This window comes from Oncorhynchus clarkii, chromosome 4, assembly GCF_045791955.1.
Source record: "Oncorhynchus clarkii lewisi isolate Uvic-CL-2024 chromosome 4, UVic_Ocla_1.0, whole genome shotgun sequence".
Taxonomy (NCBI): domain Eukaryota; kingdom Metazoa; phylum Chordata; class Actinopteri; order Salmoniformes; family Salmonidae; genus Oncorhynchus; species Oncorhynchus clarkii.
In genome coordinates, this window is record NC_092150.1 from 80,533,933 (window position 1) to 80,560,267 (window position 26,335).

Here is a 26,335-nt window from a genome sequence, read left to right on the forward strand (position 1 = left end):
ATGTTAGCTGCTTCAACTTAAAAATATGAAATGTCTAACTTTAAATGTTAAGTTGTATGACTTATGTATTTTACAATGCAATGAACACTGAGTTAAACATAGACCTTTTTTAAATTAAGGAAGCTGGCTAACTAAAATGTAGGAGTTACCTTACTGCCTTAAAATGGTAAGTTATGTAAAATCAGGAAATATTTTCAAATTGAAACACTACACTTTTAAATTGCTTAATGAATGTTAGATATAATACGATAACATCATTGAATGAAATTAGAATGATCTCCTATTTTGTTGCAAAAACTGAGAATAATTTCAGGTGTATACAGTACATTCTACTGTTCCCTTTTTCTCCAATCAAAATAAGATTTAGGGCTTTCAAAATGCCCATTTTCATGAACTAACTACACAAAATTGTACTGAAAAATATACATTTGTACGTTGACACAGGGAATGGTTAGGGAATGGTTATAGCTTTGATTTACTTTACATTTAATCTACCTATTCACAAATATGATCTTTCTTTTTGATAAAATCATTACAAATTAAGATTTAAAAAGTTATTCACAGTATAATTTCAGTATAATCAGGTGCTTAGGTTTCTACATGAGAAGAAACTGGAATGAATAAGGTTAAGAAACACGCCACCACATTACTGGAATTTCATGGCTCAGTTAATACCAAACAAGTCTAGGGTTGAAGTTTTGTGACAATTTTTTCTCTTTATTTCAGATGTATGCAGATTTGCAGAGTCTGTTATCTGTCGCCGATTTCATAATGTTTCCTAGTCCCGTTCCCTAGCTCCTACTTCTTTGTTGTTCTCAGATTTAAAAGGATCCGATTGGTGTAACCAACGGGATGGGATAGGACCTATGATTAGGGGACTGAAAAGTTAGTAGGCTGTTATATTCAATTCGTATATTTAAATTACAAACATATATAAAGTCATTTTGTGCATTCAATTAGTCTTAGTGGTGTCAAGGCTTTTATACCTCACCTCATGGAATGGCTACATTCTATAAGCTACTTTACATAAACGCAGATGAGAGAGTACATTCCCTGTCACTTCTATTTAAGGTGGATTGAGCACCATCCTCCTCATCTGCTGATCTCAAACAGTCAAAACTGTTGACTCAGTGTCACACAAGACACTTTTAAATTTCTGATACACAGAAGCCTAGTTAGAGAGGTGCTGAAAGCCACTCAGTGGTGCTTAGGGATCAAGACGGTAGAAGTAACATTCGAATCATCGTCTTTCACATTCCAAGGTATTAATGGCATCCCTTGATAATGGCATTACAGGACCCTTATTATTGATTATTTCAATGTGGTCATTACTTGCTCTGAGAATGACAAGCCAACAACTAGATGTCTCCATAGTAAAGGGACATTCAGCAACATTAGTGCCCTGCCTGTCTCGCTGTGTACATAGTGTGCGGTTTTTCGCCTTGGCTCCTGTTCTGGTTCTCTGGGGGTTGTTAAGGGAAAACCCCTTCATGTGGTATTTCTTCTGGGTTGTATCATGGGAATGATTAGAATGACATTGACAGGTATGACATGGGCCCACTGGTGTACTTCCTGTTCCACAGTTCCAGACTGGCACTCCTGCGGCTGCCACCCGAAGAGCGCTTGCGTATTTTCTGCTCCCTGTTGTCCCATGTTGAAAAATCTTCCGATAGCCGAGAGCTAGTGGGGCTGCTGGCCTCCTCCTCTGGCGTTGAATCCCCAGTGATCTCGATGCGGGGAGGGTCCATCAGGTTTATGAGGTTAAAGGGGGCTGGTTCCGGCTGGCACATGACAGACTTGTCCTCTGTGTTCTGCCTGACGAGCCCGCTGGTGCCAGCCTGGATGCCCACAGACACCCGGTCCCCGGTCTGTGTTGAGCTGTCACTGGCGCTCTCGCGGCACATCGTCCACATGTTGTAGCACTGGGTGAAGTTGAAAAAGTTGCTGTTGAAAGTTTTGAGTTCACCGCACACGTCCCTGCGCAGCTCGGCCAGTTCGTAGCGCATGGCCGAGATCTCGTCTTTCCACTGTATGTTGAAGGCGGCCACCATGTTGGCGGACTCTTTAAAGGCCTGGATGGCCTGAGGTACAGGTGGATCTGGGGCGGCTATGGAGGGGGCATCAGGGATCCGGTAGGCAGGCGGCGAGGTCGGGGGGACAGAGATGGCAGTTACAGTGGAGCTGGTGCTGTGCTGGCTGCGAGCTACAGCGTTCTCCCTCTCTAGGCGCTCCAACTCCTCATAGGCCGAGGAGCTGGCCCCGTCGTCGTCTTCTATCATGTCCTCGTTTAGCAAAGAAGTGCCTTCCAGCATATCATATCCCTCTGGAAGACAAATTTGAATATGCAAATAGAGGGACATTCAAAGGGAGGGAACAGCTGGAGTGTTATGTAATTGTAATGCCCAAATTTTCAAACCTAGAGTGGGCATACATATACCTACAATATGCATTCAGTATGTGAGTAAAATACCACAACTACCCTATAACTCCAGTTGATATATCAGATGAAATCATTGCATTGAGAACATGGAGTAGAAATGGTGTAGACTATTTGTTGATCGCTAATCTCCTGCGAATATCATTACCCTTGAATCAGATGACGCATTTGAGATTCCTTTATCAGATCCATTTGTGATTGTTCAAACCAGAAAAGAGACTGTGTAAAACTTAATTTACGAGGTGCCCTTCAGACACTGAAGTGGTCTCTAGAATTGTTATGCTCTCTAACACAGCTCTGGTACACTAAAATGCATAAAGGAATTATTCAACCAGGTACACTGAGCCATTTGAGCGATGCATTTTAACTCACATACTGTAGGCTTTTTGGTTTTTACACTGCCTTCTCACTCATTTCAATGAACATCTACCTTCCACAGTCTTTCCCTCTTTTCACCGCACTGCACCCTGGGAAGTGGAACCCTGTTGGTTCCTAATATAAACCATCATTACCAATCAGTTTCAAATTAAAAGACCATTCTCCGAATGAAATCATTAAAGCATGTTTCGTTAAAGAACGCTCCTAAGTGTTTTCCTGGTTTTTTTTTTGTGGTTTTTTTTGTGCAACAGAAGAGATGAAAAGGCAATGAAAGAATCACAACTCAAGTCATTGGGCCGAGAATCAGTTATGAACCCTATTGAACATGTCAGGTCCCTCACCATGAGGTTGATAAGACATGTGAGTTTCCCCAGTGGCGGGTAAATCCCCCCATAGTGCTGCACCAGGGAATGGGCTGCAATCCCACAGTCAAAGACGGCTGATAACCTCTACGCCGAGGGTCAAACCCAGCCACGTGGCCTTTACAGAGGTCGACTTTCATAAAATAAAATAAAAAACACAAAGCTACTGTAATACACTGTAACTGCTCTCACATTTTGACTGTTGACAGTGGCAATATGATAACATTCAGGGATATTGTATGGCTGTGCTATGAGCAGATTATGTATTAGACTGGGAAGTACAGGTTTATCATACAGTTACACCAATGATGCCCTTTTAGCTTAAAAATAGACACACTTCAAAGCAACTCGCAAAAGCCAGCGAGGCACCATCATCACAAAGATGATTCTGGAATATTAATGTATACGAACAACGAATTCAAGGCCTCAGAGTTTTGTGAGTTGTTCAGACCCCTGTTTGTTTCTCATAGTATCTAAATGGGATTTGTCCATCCTGGTATCATATCAAAGTTAGCGTTTTTATGTATTGCTGAGAAGGCAGTGCAAAAAACACACATACACATAGAGGTATGTATGTGTGTTGACATCAAAATACCTGTGACAGGCATCACTGAAGTCTCCAGCTGTTCTGTCCCCCCGGTTATCCTTCAAGAGTTGCATGGCTGGTCAAATAGAGAGGGGGTGCTGCTCTTCTGCCCAATGGGGCATCATAGGATCCCTTCCCCACTCAAGGGCCCTGCTAGCCTTGACATGCTAGCATCTGGTTGGGAAGTGATTTAGAATTCAGATCTCTCTTTTTTTTTGTATGTAAGTGAGTGGCAAGGCCAGTTAAATACTATGGATTATTTTAATTTAACTTCAAAGCCGCTATTCCTTTAAAAATGACACCAAATGGTTGATACCAGGTAAAGAAATATTTGCAATATGGCTTGAGATGGAGCCAACAAGTCATAGCCAATTATTTCCCTGAGGCTCACTAGCACATGCTGTTCCATAACCCAATTGGATATGACTGTATATGGAAGAGAGAAAAAAGTCCTTGAGAACTACTCATCAAAAAGACAAATATATGCAGGAAACGCTTGAATAACTGACAACCATTTCAGAGCCAATTTAGTGAGCCAATTGGGAAGCGGACAGAATTGGGACAGAGCTTATTGGGTGAAAGGAGTTCAGCAGGTAAGACGGTGGGATTGGAGGACACTCCTTGATCCGCAGGTCCCATCGTAGGCTGAGGGATTCTGACTGTGCAACCCAATTGAGCATGACAACATAAACAAAATAAAACTCCAATTTGTACAAGAAAACAAAGAAACCCCCAAAACTCAAACAAATACAGAGGACTAGTACAACTGCTTTCACGAGATGTGTTGAGAAATTAAAATCCAGGTCATAATATTGTAAAATGAAAACGGAATATGAAATTATAGTATTTCAATAGGGTTCATAGCTTTACTCTTTCAGGCATACACCAAATGCACTAGGGCAATTAGTTTATGGAGGGAGCAGTGGTTCTGTTTACACAACGAACCAGATATGTTGATGTTGTGACAAAGATATTGTGTGTAAAATGTTGCACAAAACCTTGAAATCGCTGAATATTTAATATCAAAACAACAATTATTGCAACAAGTTCACTTGGAAGAGATGATTTTACATTCTTCTAATAGGTCATCTAAATGTGAGATTTAGCTGAACGAGAAAGATTCTAATATGGTGGGCCGAACGGGTAAAATAACTGTTGAACATTTTAGTGAGAGCGCCCTTCAAACCTTGTCAAACCTCAAGTCAACTGATCAGCCTCACATGATTGCAAGAACTGCCTTCTGATTGGTCTAACGTCAGAAGTGATAAATCAGTTGCCAGTAAATATTATTCAAATCATATCTTCAAATGGGGTTTTATGCAACACAATACAGCAATATAGAAAAACGATTTATTTTAGTACGCGCTCTAAATTGCCTTTACTAGTTCCTTTGAGCAACCAGTACCATATCTGAGTTGACTTACCGTATGTCGGTTACAAGATGCTGTCTTGTTTTCTGTAGACTTATAAGTCAAGATCAGTTAGAGACGCTAGTGCCCTCAACATCCAATCTGGACCTTGAAGACAGTTTCACTGCTTAGTTTAACTCTTCCCCTCTAATCAGGGACCTGGGACACCACATGGGTTCCATTAATTATCAGGTAGAACAGAAAACCAGCTGGCTCTGGACCTCAAAGGATAATATTTGAATACCCTTGTGCTAGTGTAATGAACTTGTCAAACAAAGCATGGAAGGGGAGGCTGAAAACCTCTCTGGAGCAGGCCATGAACCCTCCTAACACTCTGTAGAGGTCTATAGCCCCTCCCTCCAACCACTGGTTTGTTTAACACTTAACCCTTCCCTACACAACTCACACTCTACACACGACACATATACCACTGAGATTCACATGCTTAGAACAGGGCATGTTCCTCTTGCACATGCCAAGTGCTGTGAGTGTGACTGTAGTGTGTTGATGTGGTGTGGTGCATTGTGGGTATGACTTCTCATTGTGCTAATTTGAATGAGGCCCCTCCCACCCTCTACTACGGGTTTAGCTTTGCCACCGCCACACGTGACAAATCAGGAAGCCCGGGTCATGATGCATTGTTCGTGCAATGTAGCGCACTTGCAAGCAAATTTCCTCGGAACACTCAGGATATGCAGAGGCAAGACAAACAAGACACACAACAATGACAAGTAGCAAATAAGAAATGACCGGAATCTTTCAACCAAGCATCTCTCAAAGCTCAAGGGTACCCCACTGTACATATGTAGGTATGTTAAGGATGTACACATGTTATAGAATGTATGAGGAGTATGTTTTCTAGGCCTTCTCTCGTTTGGGGGGGATTTTGTGATGCATACTGTTACCTGTTGTGGATCTGAGAGTTGAAGTGACAGTGGAGGATGTCATTGAAGGCAAGCAGTCGTCGTCTTGGGAATACCCAGCCTGAATTGCACGCAGGTAACTGTGGCTTCGAGTGCGGAACGAGCCAGGCAGGTCCAAAGCCTCCATGGCCTGGGATTCTACTTCGCTAAAAACGGACTCGCAAACTGACTCAAACTGGCCATTGACCTCAGTCTCACTCACCTGAGAGACAAAAACAGGAATAGCAGTCCTTAATTTTTCCTCTTCCTTTCTGTTTGTCACTTTGACTCTTCCCCTTAGTACAGTAAATATGAAGGAGTGTTAGCAGGAGAAAAAAGGCACTGGCAATTCCGAACTTAAAAAAACAACAACTTTGCATCAAAATCTTTGTTTTCTTAAAAAATCAAGCAGATAAACAACCAAATGAAAAGAGCAAAAACAATGCATCATTTGGTATACCGTTTACAGTGTGTACTATCCCATTGTAAGTCATCATCATAGACATACATACCACAGGAGGTTGGTGGCACCTTAAGTGGGGACAACGGCTCATGGTAATGACTGGAGCATAATAAGTGGAATGTAATCGAATACATCAAACATGTGGTTTCCATGGTTTCCATGTGTTTGATGCCATTCCATTTGCTCCATTTCAGCCATTATTATGAGCCGTCCTCCCGTCGGCAGACTCCTGTGATATTTTGTATTTTTATTGAACCTTTATTTAACTAGGCAAGTCAGTGAAGAACAAATTCTTATTTTACAATGACGGCCTACCCTGGCCAAACCCTCCCCTAACCCGGACAACTCTGGGCCAATTGTGCGCCGCCCTATGGGACTCCCGATCACGGCCGGTTGTGATGTAGCCCGAGATCGAACCAAGGTCTGTAGTGAAATGCAGTGCCACTCGGGAGCCTTATACATACGTTACTACTGAGGAAATGGGAAAGCAGATGTCCTTACAAGAACCTATTCAAAAGTAGAAATTACAGTGCAACACAGTACAAACAACATGCAGAATTTCAATGTTGTGAATATATACAGTATATCTCCAACGCAATGCATCCAACGTAATGGCAGGCAGGAAGCTATACTAACAACGTCACCTGTGTATCAAAATTAATCTTGTTTATATTACGCAGTGCATAAAAGCCTGCTACTTAATAACATAATAAAAATGACTGGGTATATTAAATGTATAGTGTAGCTAATACGCAGCAAATATGGATAAAACCAACGCTTTTTACTGATCAAACATCCAACATTGTCTAGACTGACTGAGCAGTTTAAAACAACATCCTAGTACTGTGTAGGAACTTCCGTAACGGGTAACTTGAACTTGTAATGAGATAAATATAGAAAATAACAGATATGTATGGTTCTGCTTGTTGATGCAATGTCACCAATAACACAAATCTATTGATTTCACATGGATTGTTCTGAAAAACGCGAAATATGTCAACAGTACTACCAATGACAACTTAAACAATGAAAAGGCCTCTCTCTCAAACAATAATGCCTGAACAAGCATCTACCATCTCAATGAAAGGGGATCTAGTGGTGACTAATGTGTTTCTATAAGTAACTATATGATTATTGTGATTATTGCCACCCCTTTAGCAAACAACAGATGGTCCCACCCACACTGCCCACATGGTGGCCGTCTACTGTATCTCCTCCTCCTCCTCCTCCTCCTCCTCCTCCTCCTCCTCCTCCTCCAGGACTCCTGGTAGCATCTACTGTATCTCTCCTTCCTCCTCCTCCACCACCTCCTACTCCACCTCCTCCACCTCCTACTCCACCTCCAGGTAGCGTCTACTGTATCTCTCCTTCCTCATCCTCCTCCTCCAGGGCTCCTGGTGACATCTACTGTTTCTCTCCTTCCTCCTCCTTCTCCTCCTCCTGGGCTCCTGGTGGCATCTACTGTATCTCTCCTTCCTCCTCCTCCCCCGGGTCTCCTGGTGTTCCCCTTGTAAGGATCCTGTGTGGGACTCACCTGGCTGACGCAGCTGGCCTGACTGAGGGTGCTGACCGCCCTCATGTAGCTCTGGTTCCGGGAGCGGACCTGAGGCCCCAGGGGTACATGGTGTTGGGGGTAATTGAAGGCTGGGTCCAGGGTGACACTGGGATGGGGCCGCATCATGTCTCGGGTGGTTTGCAAGTGGTAGCTCTGGCTGAATGGAGAGATAGAGAGACAAATATGAGAGGTATTGTCAGTCAGACAGTCCTTTATCTGTTGTGAAATGACTATGTAAACATAATCGAGCATCTGACTAAATTATGCACGATTTTAGTTCTGGATTAACTGAGATTAGACATCCCTGGCTATTTTTTTTGACCTAAGCCCCAAACTATTTCATATACAGTTAAACAGGTAACCTAGCTGACATGTAGTAGGCCTACTGCTGTATCCAGGTTTGTGTTGTGTTGTTGTGTGACCGGCAGCAAAAGTGACTCATCCTCTTACAACCGCAGCCTTTTAACGATCAACTCCGAACTACGATGACAAATGCATTACTCGCAAACCCCAAAACACTGTTGAATCGCTAGCCCCACAATTACAGTTTGTCAACTCACCTATAGCTCCCAATAGTACAACAATATAAGCAAATCAAATGTTATTTGTGACATGTGTAAACAACAGGTGTAGACTAACAGTGAAATGCTAAATTACAGGCCATTCCCAACAATGCAGAGAGAATATTTTTTTAAATGATAGAAAGGTAACACAAGGAATAAACACACAATGAGTAATGATAACTTGGCTATATATATACAGTACAAAAAAATGTAATTTAGCAGACACTCGTATCCAGTGTGACTTATAGTAGTGAGTGTTTTCATTTTCATACGGGTCCCCCATGAGAATCAAACCCACAACCCTGGTGTTGCAAGCGCCATGCTCTACCAACTGAGCCACATGGGTACCAGTACTGATGTGCAGGGGTACGAGGTAATTGAGGTAGATATGTACAGTACATATAGGTAAGGTAACTAAGCAACAGGATAGATAATAAGCAGTAGCAGTAGCTTATAGTATTTGATGAGTCATAAAAGAGTTTGTGCAAAGGGGGGTGGTCAATTCTGATAGTCCAGAGTCTTAGCAGTCTTATGGCTTGTAACCTATAATGGTGCGGGAGGGGATGGCTGCCGTTTTACGGACTCCTAACAAACAAAATTGGGGAGAAAAAGGGGGTAAAATAAAGAAATAAAATAAAACATAATGCTCATCCAGAAGCAGCGCTCCTAGTGGCCGGGGACCTTAATGCACGTACACTTAAATCCATTTTGCCTAATTTCTTCCAGCATGTCACATGTGCAACCAGAGAAAAACAAACTCTAGACCACCTTTACTCCACACACAGAGACGCATACATCTGGGTCAGAATCAGGATGGGAAAATATTCTGCTCTGATGCAGTCAACAGTACAATAAGGTACAGAAAACGTTGCACTGATACCAAGAGGTGCATCATGTATGGTACAATCAGTAGAGAAGGTTTATTAGTTCGTCTCCAAGCTCTTTCATTCATACCGAGATAATCATTTGGACTTTGTCCTTCAGAATATTATGCATCTTCTGATTGGTTGGTATAATAATTGTTATTGTAACCATCATTACTTCTTCCAAGATCCCATGCCATGCTACACATCTAGGTGTATAATATTTTGATGGTGTCCTTTTCTTTTTCTGTCCAATCACTTCATTTTTTGTACTACAAAATCACTCTGTACCACTGTCCTGCTTCTTATAGTTTACCTAAAGCTCATTTATCTTTGAATCTATGGAGTGTTGCCTATCAAGAGGGGGAATGAGAGCAAACAGGCTCTTTATTTGCGGAGTGAGACAGCTCAAGTGAGAATGAAAGACAATTTCACCTATATGAAGACATTCAAAGAAATACATGAGATTTGATTGTCAGCCAATGAATATCCTGTTCATGCTTAATACTGTACCTAGTCATTTGACTGTGACATTTGAGAGAAGTGACAGACTTACCACTGCCTTGTCAACAGTGCTGTGATAACATGAGGTACATTGCCTCGGTAAGCAAATATTGAAATAGCAGTTGATAAAGGTCAGATATAATGCCTGCATTGGTCTGACACTCACTAGCTAAAGTACTACTTTAATATCTGAGCTCATGAGGAGAACTGGGCTCCAATGGTAAACAGAGAACAATCCAAACACAAGGACAAGGGCACAAAGCAGTGAAGCGGCTACAAACCAATTGACCAAACAAATGTAGCAGAGCTCTTAGTCACGCATTAATACAGGCTGAAGAGGCATTGGGGTACGATAAGAACATGCACAGCCAATCGTAACATAGCGCTATTCTTCCTCTGTTGCCCAGCAACATTGAGTGACATGGCTAAATCATGCATGTTCCCCAGAAAATCCCACTACATACAGAGGTCACAAAGACATAAAACAGACATAACAGGTAGACTAGCCATAATGGCAGGTATCCTAGCAATTAAGAGCATTGGGCCAGTAACCGAAAGGTTGCTGGTTGAATCTCTGAGCCGACTAGATGAAAAACAGTTTGCAAAAAGCCATGAGCTATGGTTAAGGTTTTGAAATGACGTTTGGGAAAGATTTGGTGAAGTGGTTAAAGAGGATGATAGCAGTGCCGGCTGTGTAATTTGTGATGATTGTGAGGCGCTGTACAAATTCGACAGTCACAAGACGGGGATTTCAAATAGGCCTATGGCATGTCAAGGGAACTGTAGCCTACTGTTCAGATGGGTTGAATGGAAACTGAAATCAGGAAACTGACTGTAGGTCTATAACCTCTCACATAGCCTTAATTTTAACTCCTGTAGAAAGAATTAAGCGTTTCTTGCAGTAAAATGATACACCAAATGTCGGCCAAGAGAAACGTGATTGCTTTCTTTCACCATCTTGAGAGAACGAGAATACACAGTTAGACACCATCTGTAGAAGTGCTATCTTTAACAGCATCATAAAAGCTGATAGTATTTCATCCACATAAAATATGCATCCAAGCCAAAGTGAAATCTTATCAGAAACATGTTGGGTCATTTCTTGACAAATGGTCAAACTGAAGTCATTTGGAAATTTTGCACCGAAAATATTCTGGTCTTTGTTTTGTTATTGCATTTTCTCCCTGGCCCCTAAACATCTTTCACCTCGAAAGAAGCAGAGATGACAGGGAAAACTTTAACAATGTCAACTAGATTGAATAATTCATTCTATCTATTTATGACATTATTATTTAATTAGTCTTCTAGAGCAACAGAAGCTGCATGCATCTAATTATAGACAAATTGCCTACCAAAATGTCGAAAAGTATAAAAAGGAATTGGGCAAAAAATGTAATCCTGCACCCCCTGTCAAAAAATCAGTCTGCTGTCTCACTGTAGCGGGCCTTAGAGTTGAACTTTATCACATATAGTCGGGCAGCTGTGGATAGGTTGTTAGCACGTCTACTCCCGCTTGACATCGACAGTTTATTCATTATTACGCACACCTGCCACCTGAGCCTCATGAGACTTACCTGGACTCCATCACCTTCCTGATTACCTCCCCTATATCTGTCACTCCCTTTGGTTCGTTCCCCAGGCGTTATTGACTGTTTCTGTGTTTCATGTCTGTACGCTACTCGTGGTTCTTTTTTTGTTCCATGTTCCGTTATGTATTAAATTCACTCCCTGTATCTTAGCCTACACATTACAGAATAACGCCTCCCCAAGGGGAAGCAACAGGGATTTTTTTTACTGGTGACGTCGGGTCCAAGTGCCGCTGCCGAGCAACTGGGGGTGCTTCAGCTGGCTGTCAGGCTTCCATGACTCAGCTGGCTCAACAGGTTCCCGCGCCTCGGTTGGCTCATCAGACTCCCACGCCTCAGCCGGGCTCGTCAGACTCCCGCGCCTCAGCCGGCTACAGGTTCCCTCCCCGCACCTCAGCCGGCTACAGGGTCCCTCCCCGCACCTCAGCCGGCTACAGGGTCCCTCCCCGCACCTCAGCCGGCTACAGGGTCCCTTCCCGCGTCTGTACGCTACTCGTGTTTCTTGTTTTGTTCCATGTTCCGTTATTTATTAAATTCACTCCCTGTATTTGCTTCCCGATTTTTTTAGCGTACACGTTACACACGCAACAATAGTACATGTAAATCCAGGACACTCCAACTATTATGATATATTATGTTTTGTATGGTATGTATTCATTTTTGGGTGTCCGTCATCCATTTCATATGATATGTTATGAATTACAAATCATATGTTATGTTACGAATTTGTTGTGGCTTAGGCTAGCTAGTGGCTTTGTGGCTAATGCTAAGGTTAGCTAGGTGGCTAATGTTAGCTAGGCTAGCTTAAAGGGTTAGGAGTTAGGTTAAAGGGTTTTTTTATTTTTTTTTTTTATTTTACCTTTATTTAACCAGGCAAGTCAGTTAAGAACAAATTCTTATTTTCAATGACGGCCTGGGAACAGTGGGTTAACTGCCTGTTCAGGGGCAGAACGACAGGTTTGTACCTTGTCAGCTCGGGGGTTTGAACTCGCAACCTTCCGGTTACTAGTCCAACGCTCTAACCACTAGGCTACCCTGCCGGTTAAGTCAATGGGTTATGGTCAATGGGTTATGGTTAGGGGAAGGGTTGGCTAACATGCTAAGTAGCAACCTTCGGGTTTCAGGTAGTAAGTACCCTCCATGTAGAACCTTCTGTAGAAACGGCTCTACATGGTACGCAAAAGGGGTTTACCTGAAAACAAAAAGGGCTCTTCAAATATTTCTCCAATGGAGACAGCTGAAGAACCCTTTTAGGGTTTTCTAAGAATGTATATTACGTCTAGTCTATGAGACCAGGCTGACATGTACGGTGTCCATTTTAGAACATCCTCAGCCTCATACCTCATGGGTGAGGATTGACTCAAGCAGGAGTGACTTATGAGGCTGAGGGTGTGCTAAAAACAGACACTGCAACAATGATCTCGTGACAACGCATACCACAAGGAGCTTCAGGTGAGACATTAAGATGGGCCTACCTTTGGGGGTCTATGTGGGGCCTCTGCATAACTGATTTGAGGACGAGGGCGTCGGGTCGGATGGCCTTCTGGGGTGAGGACTTGGGGCTGCAGTCAGATTCGCCACCAGAGTCATTGTCTACCTCTCCCATGGCTTTGACGTAGCTGCTGCTGCGCATCCGCCGACATGGGATCTCCTCGTCCTTGTCTCCGTCCTCCGGGTATCCACTCCACTCATCCTGAGGCACCTGCAGCAGAGAGCCCACCTCCGTCAGTCAGTCACATAGATCCAACAGTCACATAGATCCAACAACCCCCCCCCCCCCCCCCCCCCCCCTGTACGACTGCTCTCTAAGCAGTTATGTTCTCTGCTAGTAAAATGGGGCCCAGCTGCCAAAAGAGTGTAAGAGATGACTCAGAGTCAACTGAGGAAGAGTTTTCCTATAACACACACAGGGACTGACTGGAGCAGAGTGATCCCCAGCTTCTGTTCTCCCCTCAGACTCACCCCTCACTCCCCAAGGGTCTGCTCCTCTAATGAACCACTGCTCATAACATTCTACTCCCAAGCCCTTTTTGTTTTATTCATCTTTCTCTAACATTTAATGTTTTGTTATTTAGCCAAAGTGCTTTTCGGTGTGTATAAGCAGCTGAATATCATTACATATTTCTCAGAAACAACTCAAGTGAAACTATCCTCAATGGTGGCAAGATATTCTCAGTGTAATAAGGTAAAAGTTTTTCGAAAAACATTACATGATACAAATATCAAATGATTTTTTTTTTGTCATATGCGCCAAATACAACAGGTGTAGGTAGACCTTACAGTGAAATGCTTAGTTACAAGCCCTAACCAACAATGCAGTTTAAATACTCCAACAAAAGAAAATACAAAAAAAATTTAAAAAAATAATAAGAAATAAAAATAACAAATATTTAAAGAGCAGCAGTAAAATATCAATAGTGAGGCTATATAAAGTGGGGTACCAGTACAGAGTCAATGTGCAGGGGCACAGGTTAGTCGAGGTAATTGCGGTAATATGTACAGTGCCTTGCGAAAGTATTCAGCCCCCTTGAACTTTGCGACCTTTTGCCACATTTCAGGCTTCAAACATAAAGATATAAAACTGTATTTTTCTGTGAAGAATCAACAACAAGTGGGACACAATCATGAAGTGGAACGACATTTATTGGATATTTCAAACTTTTTTAACAAATCAAAAACTGAAAAATTGGGCGTACAAAATTATTCAGCCCCTTTACTTTCAGTGCAGCAAACTCTTTCCCAAGCTTTAAACATCCCAAGGAGCACTGTGCAAGCGATAATATTGAAATGGAAGGAGTATCAGACCACTGCAAATCTACCAAGACCTGGCCGTCCCTCTAAACTTTCAGCTCATACAAGGAAAAGACTGATCAGAGATGCAGCCAAGAGGCCCATGATCACTCTGGATGAACTGCAGAGATCTACAGCTGAGGTGGGAGACTCTGTCCATAGGACAACAATCAGTCGTATATTGCACAAATCTGGCCTTTATGGAAGAGTGGCAAGAAGAAAGCCATTTCTTAAAGATATCCATAAAAAGTGTTGTTTAAAGTTTGCCACAAGCCACCTGGGAGACACACCAAACATATGGAAGAAGGTGCTCTGGTCAGATGAAACCAAAATTGAACTTTTTGGCAACAATGCAAAACGTTATGTTTGGCGTAAAAGAAACACAGCTCATCACCCTGAACACACCATCCCCACTGTCAAACATGGTGGTGGCAGCATCATGGTTTGGGCCTGCTTTTCTTCAGCAGGGACAGGGAAGATGGTTAAAATTGATGGGAAGATGGATGGAGCCAAATACAGGACCATTCTGGAAGAAAACCTGATGGAGTCTGCAAAAGACCTGAGACTGGGACGGAGACAAGACAATGATCCAAAACATAAAGCAAAATCTACAATGGAATGGTTCAAAAATAAACATATCCAGGTGTTAGAATGGCCAAGTCAAAGTCCAGACCTGAATCCAATCGAGAATCTGTGGAAAGAACTGAAAACTGCTGTTCACAAATGCTCTCCATCCAACCTCACTGAGCTCGAGCTGTTTTGCAAGGAGGAATGGGAAAAAATGTCAGTCTCTCGATGTGCAAAACTGATAGAGACATACCCCAAGCGACTTACAGCTGTAATCGCAGCAAATGGTGGCGCTACAAAGTATTAACTTAAGGGGGCTGAATAATTTTGCACGCCCAATTTTTCAGTTTTTGATTTGTTAAAAAAGTTTGAAATATCCAATAAATGTCGTTCCACTTCATGATTGTGTCCCACTTGTTGTTGATTCTTCACAAAAAAATACAGTTTTATATCTTTATGTTTGAAGCCTGAAATGTGGCAAAAGGTCGCAAAGTTCAAGGGGGCCGAATACTTTCGCAAGGCACTGTACATGTAGGTAGAGTTATTAAAGTGACTATGCATAGATAATAACAGAGAGTAGCAGCAGTGTAGAATGTGGGGTGGGGGGGGGTTCAATGCAAATAGTCTGGGTAGCCTTTTGATTAGCTGTTCAGGAATCTTATGGCTTGGGGGTAGAAGCTGTTTGGAAGCCTCTTGGACCTAGACTTGGCGCTCTGGTACCGCTTGCCATGCGATAGCAGAGAGAACAGTCTATGACTAGGGTAGCTGGAGTCCTATACAATTTTTAGGGCCTTCCTCTCAATAGGTTATGTCGTGCCCTCTTCACGACTGTCTTGGTGTGCTTGGACCATGTTAGTTTGTTGGATCTTTAAGCTCTCAACCTGCTCCACTACAGCCCCGTCGATGAGAATGGGGGCACTCCCTAAAACACTTCAGCGAGCAGGCCTTTCTAATCAACCTGGCCCGGGTATCCTGGAAGCATATGGACCTCATTCCATCAGTAGAGGATGCTTGGTTATTCTTTAAAAGTGCTTTCCTCACCATCTTAAATAAGCATGCCCCATTCAAAAAAATGTAGAACCAGGAACAGATATAGCCCTTGGTTCACTCCAGACCTGACTGACCTCAACCAGCACAAAAACATCCTGTGGCGTAATGCATTAGCATCCACCGAGAATTTCCACAGTGATATGCAACATTTCAGGGAAGTTAGGAACCAATATACACAAGCAGTTAGGAAAGCTAAGACTAGCTTTTTCAAACAGAAATGTGCATCCTGTAGCACAAACTCCAAACATTTCTGGGACACTGTAAAGTCCATGGAGAATAAGAGCACCTCCTCCCAGCTGCCCCTGCACTAAGGCTAGGAAACACTGTCAGCACCAATAAATCCACGATAATGGAGAATTTCGATAAGCATTTTTCTACAGCTGGCCATGCTTTCCACCTGGCTACCCCTACCCCGGTCAACAGCCCTGCATCCCCCACAGCAACTTGCCCAAGCCTCCCCATTTCTCTTTTACCCAAATCCAGATAGTGGATGTTCTGAAAGAGCTGCAAAATCTTGACCCCTACAAATCAGCCGGGCTAAACAATCTGGACCCTTTCTTTCTAAAATGATCAGCCGAAATTGTTGCAACCCCTATTACTAGCCTGTTCAACCTCTCTTTCGTATCGTCTGAGATCCCCAAACATTAGAAAGCTGCCGTGGTCATCCCCCTCTTCAAAGGGAGAGACTCTCTAGACCCAAACTGCTAAAGACCTATATCTATCCTACCCTGCCTTTCTAAGGTCTTTGAAAGCCAAGTTAACAAAACAGATCACCGACCATTTCGAATCCCACCGTACCTTCTCCGCTATGCAATCTGGTTTCTGAGCTGGTCATGGGTGCACCTCAGCCACGCTCAAGGTCCTAAACAATATCATAGCCGCCATCGATAGGAGACAATACTGTGCAGCTGTTTTCATTGACCTGGTCAAGGCTTTTGACTCTGTCAATCACCACATTCTTATCAGCAGACTCAACAGCCTTGATTTCTCAAATGACGGATTCACCAACTACTTCTCAGACAGAGTTCAGTGTCTCAAATCGGAGGGCCTGTTGTCCGGACCTCTGGCAGTTTCTATGGGGGTGCCACAGGGTTAAATTCTCTGGCCGACTCTTTTCTCTGTATAAATCAATGTCGCTCTTGCTGCTGGTGATTCTCTGATCCACCTCTACACAGACGACACCATTCTGTATACTTCTGGTCCTTCTTTGGACACTGTTAACTAACCTCCAGGTGAGCTTCTTCTGCACATCTATCACTCCAGTGTTTAAATGCTAAATTGTAATTATTTCTCCACTATGTTATATTTATTGCCTTACCTCTATCTTACCTTTATCTTACCTCATTTGCACACACTGTATATAGACTTTTTCTATTGTATGTTTTTTTTATTCCATGTGTAACTCTGTGTTGTTTTTGTCGCACTGCTTTGCTTTATCTTCGCCAGGTCGCAGTTGTAAATGAGAACTTGTTCTCAACTGGCCTACCTGGTTAAACAAAGGTGAAATAAATAAATAAATAAATACATCTGATATCTTTTTTTATTGACCAAGTCACTGGTGCTTCCTGCTTTAATTTTAGCTTGCAAGCAGGAATCAGGACTGTGGAATTATGGTCAGATTTCCAAATGGAGGGCGAGGGAGAGCTTTGTACGCATCTCTGTGTGTGGAGAAAATATGGTCTAGAGTTTTTTTTCCCTCTGGTTGCACATTTAACATGCTGGTGGAAATTTGGTAGAACTGATTTAAGTTCCCCTGCATTAAAGTCCCCGTCCACTTGGAGCACCGCCTCTGGATGAGCGTTTTCCTGTTTTCTCATGGAGGTATACAGCTCATTGAGTGTGGTCTTAGAGCCAGCATAGGTCTGTGGTAGACAACTACAAAAAAAAAAACAGATATGTATGGTCTCTTGCTTATCAATAGATACTTTACCTCAGGCGAGCAAAACCTTGAGACTTCCTTAGATATCGTGCACCAGCTGTTGTTTACAACTATACATAGACCACCCTTTGTCTTACCAGAGGCTGCTGTTCTATCCTGCCGATACAGTGTAAAACCTGCCAGCTGTATGTTGTTCATGTCGTCATTCAGCCACGACTCGGTGAAACATAAGATATTACAGTGTTTACTGTCCCGTTGGTAGTTTAATCTTGCTCGTAGGTCATTGACCTTGCTCGTAGATCAGTAATCCAGATTACTTAGTACTGATATACACAATACATTTACCAAATGTACATTTTTGTAGAGATGGTGTACCGCAGGGATGAATACAAATGGCAATTCCCTTCCCCCTTGTAATCCTCTCATGTACAGCATGGCTCTGAGGTCTAAACTCCAGTGAGTGGAGTCAAACTTCCTAGGGAATGGATGTGTGGCCTGTAGAGTTCCATCTCATCACAGATTGCCAAGCCATCCACACAGTGAATGACACTGTAAGCCTGTCGGAGTGACTAGTCCCAGTGAGATGGGCTTAGTGTGAGAAGAGGAGGGGTGTGAATTGAGTGGGAAAGAAAAGCTTGTTTAATCTACAGGGGGGCTACTTTGCCCTGTTAGACTGTTAGGGCAGAGACAGACCAACATTCAACCTGTTCATACATTCTTGAGAAGCAGGAACAATGGGATTTCTCCCACAATTGCGGTCTAGGCACAGTGTAGGTTTGATTGAACCTTACCTACAGTGGCTGCCATTCATTCACCTGAGGCTGTGCTTGTAACTTTTACGTTGACACAATGTACTGTAGTTAGTGACAAATTATTAATTTTAGCAGCAGACAAGTTAATTAATCTTGCTACTATTATTAGGAAACGATGTAATGTGTCATGAACCCCAACAGCAGTTACCAAGCATAGACAAGTGGTGCATGTTCTGTTGGTAGAAATATTAACATTTTACTGAAAATCCAGAGGTCTCAGGGTCAGCTATAGGATGAAGAGCGTTACACTGCACAGTGAGGGGAGTAATAAAGTCATGGATAATACCATGTCTTCCTCCCGAATCCTCCACACTCATTTTAAGGCGAATGTGGGCTAGTGTGTAGGTTGCAGCCATAGCAACTGCAGATAAACGAGCGACATTAACACATCGTGCATATGCAACGGCGTAGCCTCGACTGTAACAGTCGTTCGACGAACGGCAGAACAATTAATAGTGATTAAGGGATCATTGTTAATTACATGGTGTTGCTTTGCCATAAACATTTCCACACCAAAACAAAGCAGCTAATTTACTGTACAAGTAGCTCTAATTGGTGAAATCAAAGAAGGTTAATAGTTTAATAAGGCATGTTCTAGTCAATTCACATTAGTAGACAGTACATGCGAATTGAAAATATTTTCTAGCACTCTAAGACGGATGATCATATTCATATACTTTAATCATATATCCTACATATACTCATTTCACGGCATATTGGCATTGACATGAAATTAGCCATCAACGGCCAATCAAATTAATGATGTCACACATATGTTGTAGCTGTCCAGTATAATGATCAGGCGTATGTACTGGATGTATAACATAAAATTCCATCACGTTGTGCCCCCAGTGGACAAGGGGAGCAGTGGTTCTTAGAACAACAGCCTGGGGCACTAGTGGTCTCCCTCTCTACCTCTGCCAGTTATTCCCCCCAACCAATCATGGGCCCTGTCTGGTTATTTCCCCTCAACAGTCCCTGGGCTGCTATCAGAGAGAGCAGAGTAGGATGAATGTTGGGTTTTCTGTTTCTGGAGGTAACCTCACTCACTCACACATATATGTATATTAAATGCAGCCATCGGTGGACATAAACCTGATCTATAAACGGCTCCTTTCTAGCATATAATCTGTATAGAGCAAAAGAACATTAGGTCAGGTGACTTCAGAGAAGAGGTGATACGGATCCAACAGGAAGCTGCATATGTGACAGAGTGGAAATTCCACCCCAGCCAGGGCGTGAACGCACAACTTTCCTCACCATTCCACAACATACTCAAAAATCACTGTCAATACCACTGACCAAGTAAAGACAAGGCATTTCTGAATCCGGAGCAACAATAATTCTGTCTCAGAAAGGCAGTACGGATGCTATGTGCTACACATTCCTGTACCTCTGAAGTACAGTGTTGCCTTGACGATTAGTGAGGGAGGGATACAGCAAATAAAAACATTCATCAGGAAAATCTAATTCAATGTAACTAATTACAAGGTGAATACTGATGAACACTTCCTAAAGCATTGCAAAGACAGGTTGGGTCAAAAGCCAATTGCAGACAGACTGCTCTTGTGACCTAAGTGGACATGTTTGGCGTGTCAAACTGCTTAACAAGAGAGCAAAGAGGCTAAGCTTTAAAAATAAAAATATATACTTTTTTTTAACGCAAATCTCCTCAGCAATGCCTGACTTGGCAAGCCAACAGGATAATTAGCTGGCTTGCTTATATCTTCACTTCAAGGCTCTATCAGCAAAACTATCATTCACACTAATCTGCTGTTTCTGCGTTTCTCCGTTCCCACAAGATAATAAAAATACAGTGATTGTGTGGAAACTAAATTAATCATGCTTAAAGACAGCAATAAAGCAAAGGTATTATTTTTTCTCCTAATGCGTTGTCTTTGATCAGCTGGGGCAGTGGTTAACAAGGCAGGCATCGCTCATGAGAGCCCAGCGCTAGCTTGTTAGCTTTCCCCTGTCTCTTCTCTGAGTGGATGTTGTCACACCTGAATGAAGAGGCACTTGGCTGCACCACTGGGTTCGATTAGGCTAGAAAAGGTCTGGTGCCATTAGTTGGTATACATTTTATCAACACCCATAGACTGGTGAGTTAAACGTTTCTAGGAGACTAAGATGGACTATCTTGAATGATGAACACTAAAATGCTCAGAATAGTTTGACACACATTGGATAACAGCTTTTCTTTTTGTTAGTACCCACCAACTAATACATTTGGTTCGCTCCCTTAAACAGACTGTTTAACAGTAGAGGATGGGAGGGAGTTTCCGGCTGTGTGGGTATGTAATAATTCTCATAGTAAAAATGGAAACCATAACATTGCATTAGTGAGATAAACAACAAAAAAGCCAATGCCACAGGCACCCCGGGTCTCTAATTAAGCAATAAGGCCTGACTGGGTGTGGTATATGGCCAATATACTACGGCTAAGGACTGTTCATATGCACGATGCAACGTGGAGTGCCTGGACACAGCCCTTAGCCGTGGTATATTGGTAATATACCACAAACCCCAGAGGTGCTTTATTGCTTTGTAAACTGGTTACCAACGTAATTAGAGCAGTACAAATACCCGTGATATACGGTCTGATATACCACGGCTGTCAGTCAATTAGCATTCAGGGCTCGAACCACCCAGTGTATAATGTGAAAGAATCAAAGTCCTGCCACCTGTGCCTGAGCTGTGCTAGACACACAAGATGACAGCCGGACAGAAGAAGCCATTCCATCAAACTTTATTGAGTGTGGCGAGCAGATCGCCCCAGCCAGCGAGCACTCAGGGAGAAATATATATGTAAGGCTTGACAGCTTATTCATTACAATTACTGGGTGCATGTACGGCGGCCAGATGTTGAAGCACGCCCACCGGACAGGGATGCAGACCATTACCCTAATCCGTCTCAATAACGCTGCATGGTGAGCACAGGCAGGCAGGCAAGCAGGCAGGCAGGCAAGCAGGCAGGCAGGCAGGCAGGGAGGCAGGTAGATGTGTCACACTCTCTAAGCACATGGATGCTGGGGTGTTTAGGCCCTGGGGATATCATTTGTTACAATGACTGGTGCAAATCACCAGGGGACACCAGCTTGACCTTCAGATGTGTTACTGAGAATACTTGGTCTAAATCTAACTTCAAAAGCCATGTGGATGAATGGATAGGATACAAACGTCTGCTCGGTACAGAAGACTGACAGATTCAGCCCAGTCTACCTCTCTACCAGGCTCCAGACTATCCCATCACATTTGCTGCATCAATATCGGTGCAGTACTGGTGTAGGCCTTCCACCTGTGAAAATGTAAAAAAAATATATACAGTGGGGCAAAAAAGTATTTAGTCAGCCACCAATTGTGCAAGTTCTCCCACTTAAAAAGATGAGAGGCCTGTATTGGTCAGATTCACTGATAAACAGCCATATAATAAACAAACTGTAGTTGAACGTTTCACCTTTGATTCTTGATTTTTTGTCCTTTTTGAAAAAAGATGCAAACCAAATATACCTATCTAGCTAAATTCCATTCCTTTGCTTGTAGCATGCTTCTCATCTGACTGGTGAGAAGCAGCAACCGAATTGTTGGTTCCAGTTGTAGAACTCAGATTCAGCTGAAAAGATGTTAGCATTGTCAGAAATGTTCTTAATGAACAGAAATTAGCATGTGAGAGCAATAGATTATACATTTAATTAAAATTGTTGCACCTACAAACTTAGTCAATCCGACATTTCTTAAATCCAATAGTCACTTTACGGATGCTGTCGTCTCATTTTAATCCGATGTCTCGAATTTGAGCAAGGTAGGTGCAGAAAATACTCTTAAAACTCAGTTGCTAGAAACCATGTTAAATAATCTGGTATGTGGTTCTCTGTAACAGTCGGACGGCTCATGACGAGAGGCTAGAATGTATTGTGTGCTTCCAATCAAGTTGTTTTACGAATCTTCATCTAGATTGGTGTCATATTGGTTTAGATATGATGGTGGGGAGACTTTAATTGAATATTTAGCTTCAATCAATGCCTATATTGTGGGTGATATCGCTCCCACAATAATACAGAAGGATGGGTGACTGAAGCGACAGTAAGGCCTGGAGTGAAAGTAATGCAATCAAACCCTCACCTTTGACCTGAATGTATCACTTTATTACACAACAGGCTTCACCTCCATCATCTTGATGTGGTCTCGCCGTTTCTACAGCAGGTGCAGCAGACCCTTATTGGATCTTGTTAGCATAATGACTTCCCTTGGAAGAAGCAGCTCAGCGTTTCTCAATCACTGTCCTACCTCTGAGTCCTCTGCTGAATATAGACCAACCTGTTTCTTATCAGGATTAGGTCACTGAATATAGACCAACCTGTTTCTTATCGGGATTAGGTCACTGAATATAGACTAACCTGTACATATCAGAATTAGGCCACTGACTATACACTGAGTAGACCAAATATTAGGAACACCTTCCTTTTACCAGGATTCAGTCTATGTCATGGAAAGAGCAGGTGTTCTTAATGTTTTGTAGACTCTGTGTAGAGTAGACAAACCTGCATGTAGATGCATGTAGATACCTCTGGTCCTAAAGGTCTTTATGTATCACATTTGCTGACACTGCAAGATTATAATTAGGGATGTAGTGGTAAAAAAAAATACCGCCGATATACGCTATTCACAAAATAAAAAGCCACGTACAGTAAACACAGGTTTCGCGTCTCTTTTATTTTGTGAATAGCGTATACCCTTGACTCAATCACTGATCATCTTACAATACTATCTCAGAAGATTGTTAGTGTCCAACAAAGAGCTATAATGAATAATATCATCTATATAAACTTCTACGGAAGTGTACTTTACACAAATCCAATATGTCAAGGCAGTGTTGAACACTTTTGCAATTCAGCGTTATTGAGGTAGAAATCAAACATTTAAAAGATGAAAACCGTAGCCTATACCTTGTGTCCGTAGGTTAACCGTCTGAAACCCCAAACGTGTCAAACTTGGAAATAGCATAATTTATTGCTGCTGTGTGTTAAGTCAGGTGAGTGTATTTCACTTTAAATCTCTCTCTCTCTCTGTCTCTCTGTTCGTGTGTGCGTGAAAAAGATCCATGGTGTTTGAAAAACAGCAGGAGTTGCCCACCAGATAGAGAAGGTTATCCAAGGAAGCTTCCATCCCTATTATCTACAGTCTCTTCCTCCATGACATTGATTCCCTCAATTGATCGCTCTAAATAGACAATAGCTCCCCCAGGGAACTCACAATGGGGAATCACAGATAAAGTATATTGGCCTCACACATAGGAGCTTGAATTGTTCCTCTGAGAATAGAAAAGGACAGGTTCAATCAAGGAGGTTTTACTGACTGGGCTGACTGATGCATCCATCATTATGTTTTGCTCAGGAGGTCCTTTCTAAGAATCAATGAGATCAATGGCTGCTACTGTTCGTAATATATTTGGATGTGTGATACGATAAATTGGGAAATTATTATATTACCTCTGTCATGTTTTACCTCTGTCATGAATTATTCCACATACAACATAAAAGCTACTGTAAGCTTTGGGCAAGGTTCAACATCTTTGTTCAGCAGTATCAGTGTGCACGTGCACGCGCACACGCACACACACACACACACACACACACACACACACACACACACACACACACACACACACACACGGCTCTGAACACTACTCACCTGCAGATAGTGACAGGCCCGTAGTGAGGGCTTGAGGTCTGTGTGCATCATGGGTTTCTCCAGGTTGAGGGAGGACTTCCTGTAAGCTTCCTTGGCCTGGCTGACAGTCAGCGTAGACCAGGAACTTCTCTTCATAAACTTCCCCTCCGGAGCCGTGGCCATGCTCTCGCATGCCGAGCACTTGACGTCGTTGTTGCTCTTCGAGGTCTTGAGGGACATGTCCCCAAAGTGACTGTGATGCATGGAGTCCGGGTAGCAGTGGGCGGCATGGGCGTAGTCACCATGGTGACGGCTCATGACGCTGGGCGTGCGGTAGGTGCTGTCGCTGTCCAGGTTGTCGTCAGAGCTCCAGAAGCCACCCGCGCCCCCCGAGCGGTGCGCCTTGCGCTCTTTGCTCTTGCTCCGCTTGCTGCCGTGCTTGGAGCCTCCATGGTGGCCGTGTTGGGAGCCTCCGTGGTGTCCCCCTCCTCCTCCTTCACCCTTGGTGCCGTTCATCTTGGACGATCCCTCCAGGGAATGGGACTTTGTGAAAAGCTTCTGGACAGAGTGGACCAGGTGGCGGATGCGTCCGGGGCTCTCGCTGCGCTGCTCCGTGGTGGTGGTGGTTGACGCCCTCTGGTACTGCAGCGTGTGGAAGCCATCGTGATGCAGCGGCAGCTGCTTCTCAAACTGGTCCAGCAGATTGGCCGGGATGCGGTTGCTCTTGCCACTGCCTTGGTACTGCAAGACGGAAGCGGCAGTGGCAGCAGCATGGGAGGTGGCGGAGGCAGTGATGGCGGCGCAGTCGTCCCGCGTGGCTGAGTCATAGTATTGGGTGCTGTAGTGCATTCTGGGGAAGGTGCTGCTGGAAACGTGGTCGATGGGGCCAACGCCGACTGACGAGGGCGCCATCATGACGGGGGACATCATCATGCAGTCTGAGTGAATGGAGCTGCGCGGTGAGTAGCGGTGGTGGTAGTCCATGGGGCAGCTCTCAGTGGGGCTGAGCAGGTAGGAGGTGTGGCGTGAGTCGGAGGCGCCACCATGGTGACCCATGCCATGGATGTCTTGGGGGTAGTCGAACTGGTCTAGTCCGTGGGGCGAGAGGATCTGGTGCTGGGAGCGACCGCCCGATAAGCCCTTCATGTTCCAAGCTGGGGGGACGGGGTGGCGTCTGCCTTCATCGAAGTGTCGAGACGGGGACCAAGGGGAATACTGCTGGTCTGACAGAAATACACAGAGAGAGAGAGTAATAAGAATAATGCTCAGACTTGTGTAAATGCATTCAGTCACCTTATGCAGGTGCAGTAAGTGATCGCTCCAAATCTCAATTGTTTTTTCAGCTGCTTTCAAAAACGGCAGCAAGAGAGCTGGGGAAGTGTATCTTTAAAATCTCATGAAATCCAATAAAGATTTTGATTATTTACTTTGAATATATAGTACATACAGATGTAGGATCTTAATTTGATCAGTTCAGTTTCTGAGCAGCAGGAAATGTGAATTATTATGTGGATTATAATTAATGTTGGGGTTGATAAATATAATGAGGTTGATACATTTTTGTTTAGGGCAAATCAAGTAGGAGCCTGCTGTGCCCCTCCCTCCTGTGCCAGGTCTATTGAAACAGATAAGAGGCTGTTCCGTGTCTGCCACCATTGCAGTGCCGGTGCTTAATTTCCGCTGCTCCTCTCCATTTTTAACTGTTTTGTTCCGGAACCTATTTGGTCGGATCTGGTAACTCTCTTGGCATGAAGAATAATTTGTGCAATGTAAAAATTCTAATAAAAGCGATCAAAGTACATTTGAGTTGCCTTTTAGTTAACTCTCCTGCCCCCACAAAAAAAACGAATGTAAAAATAGTTGATTTTCAGCCCGGGCCTAATATTCTAAAAGTTGATTTGGGTTGGGCTGGCCCAGGTTTATGGTTTGAGTCAGTGAAACTAGAAAGTATTTTTAAAA

The 26,335-nt window shown here is 43.2% G+C and overlaps 1 protein-coding gene across 1 annotated transcript; it reads right to left on the reverse strand.

Annotated features, from left to right (window-relative positions):
* Nucleotides 1-1,526: 1,526 nt before the first annotated feature.
* LOC139407856 (disks large-associated protein 2-like) lies at nt 1,527-25,522 on the reverse strand. The gene is made up of 5 exons (XM_071151725.1): nt 24,398-25,522; nt 13,084-13,310; nt 8,072-8,249; nt 6,078-6,297; nt 1,527-2,323 (listed from the first exon to the last, which is right to left on the reverse strand). Exons 1-5 carry the CDS (start codon nt 25,520-25,522, stop codon nt 1,527-1,529), a joined length of 2,547 nt encoding a protein of 848 aa, XP_071007826.1.
* Between the last annotated feature and the right edge of the window lie 813 nt (nt 25,523-26,335).

Bases quoted from the DNA above. Each gene is read 5' to 3' on its own strand.
- LOC139407856 (XM_071151725.1), bottom strand. From the start codon at position 25,522: ATGAAGGGCTTATCGGGCGGTCGCTCCCAGCACCAGATCCTCTCGCCC. The intron at 13,311-24,397 runs GTGAGTAGTGTT...TCTCTGCTGCAG, and splicing joins GGGCCTGTCACTATCTGCAG to GTGCCTCAGGATGAGTGGAG. The intron at 8,250-13,083 runs GTAGGCCCATCT...CTCTCCATTCAG, and splicing joins CCCCACATAGACCCCCAAAG to CCAGAGCTACCACTTGCAAA.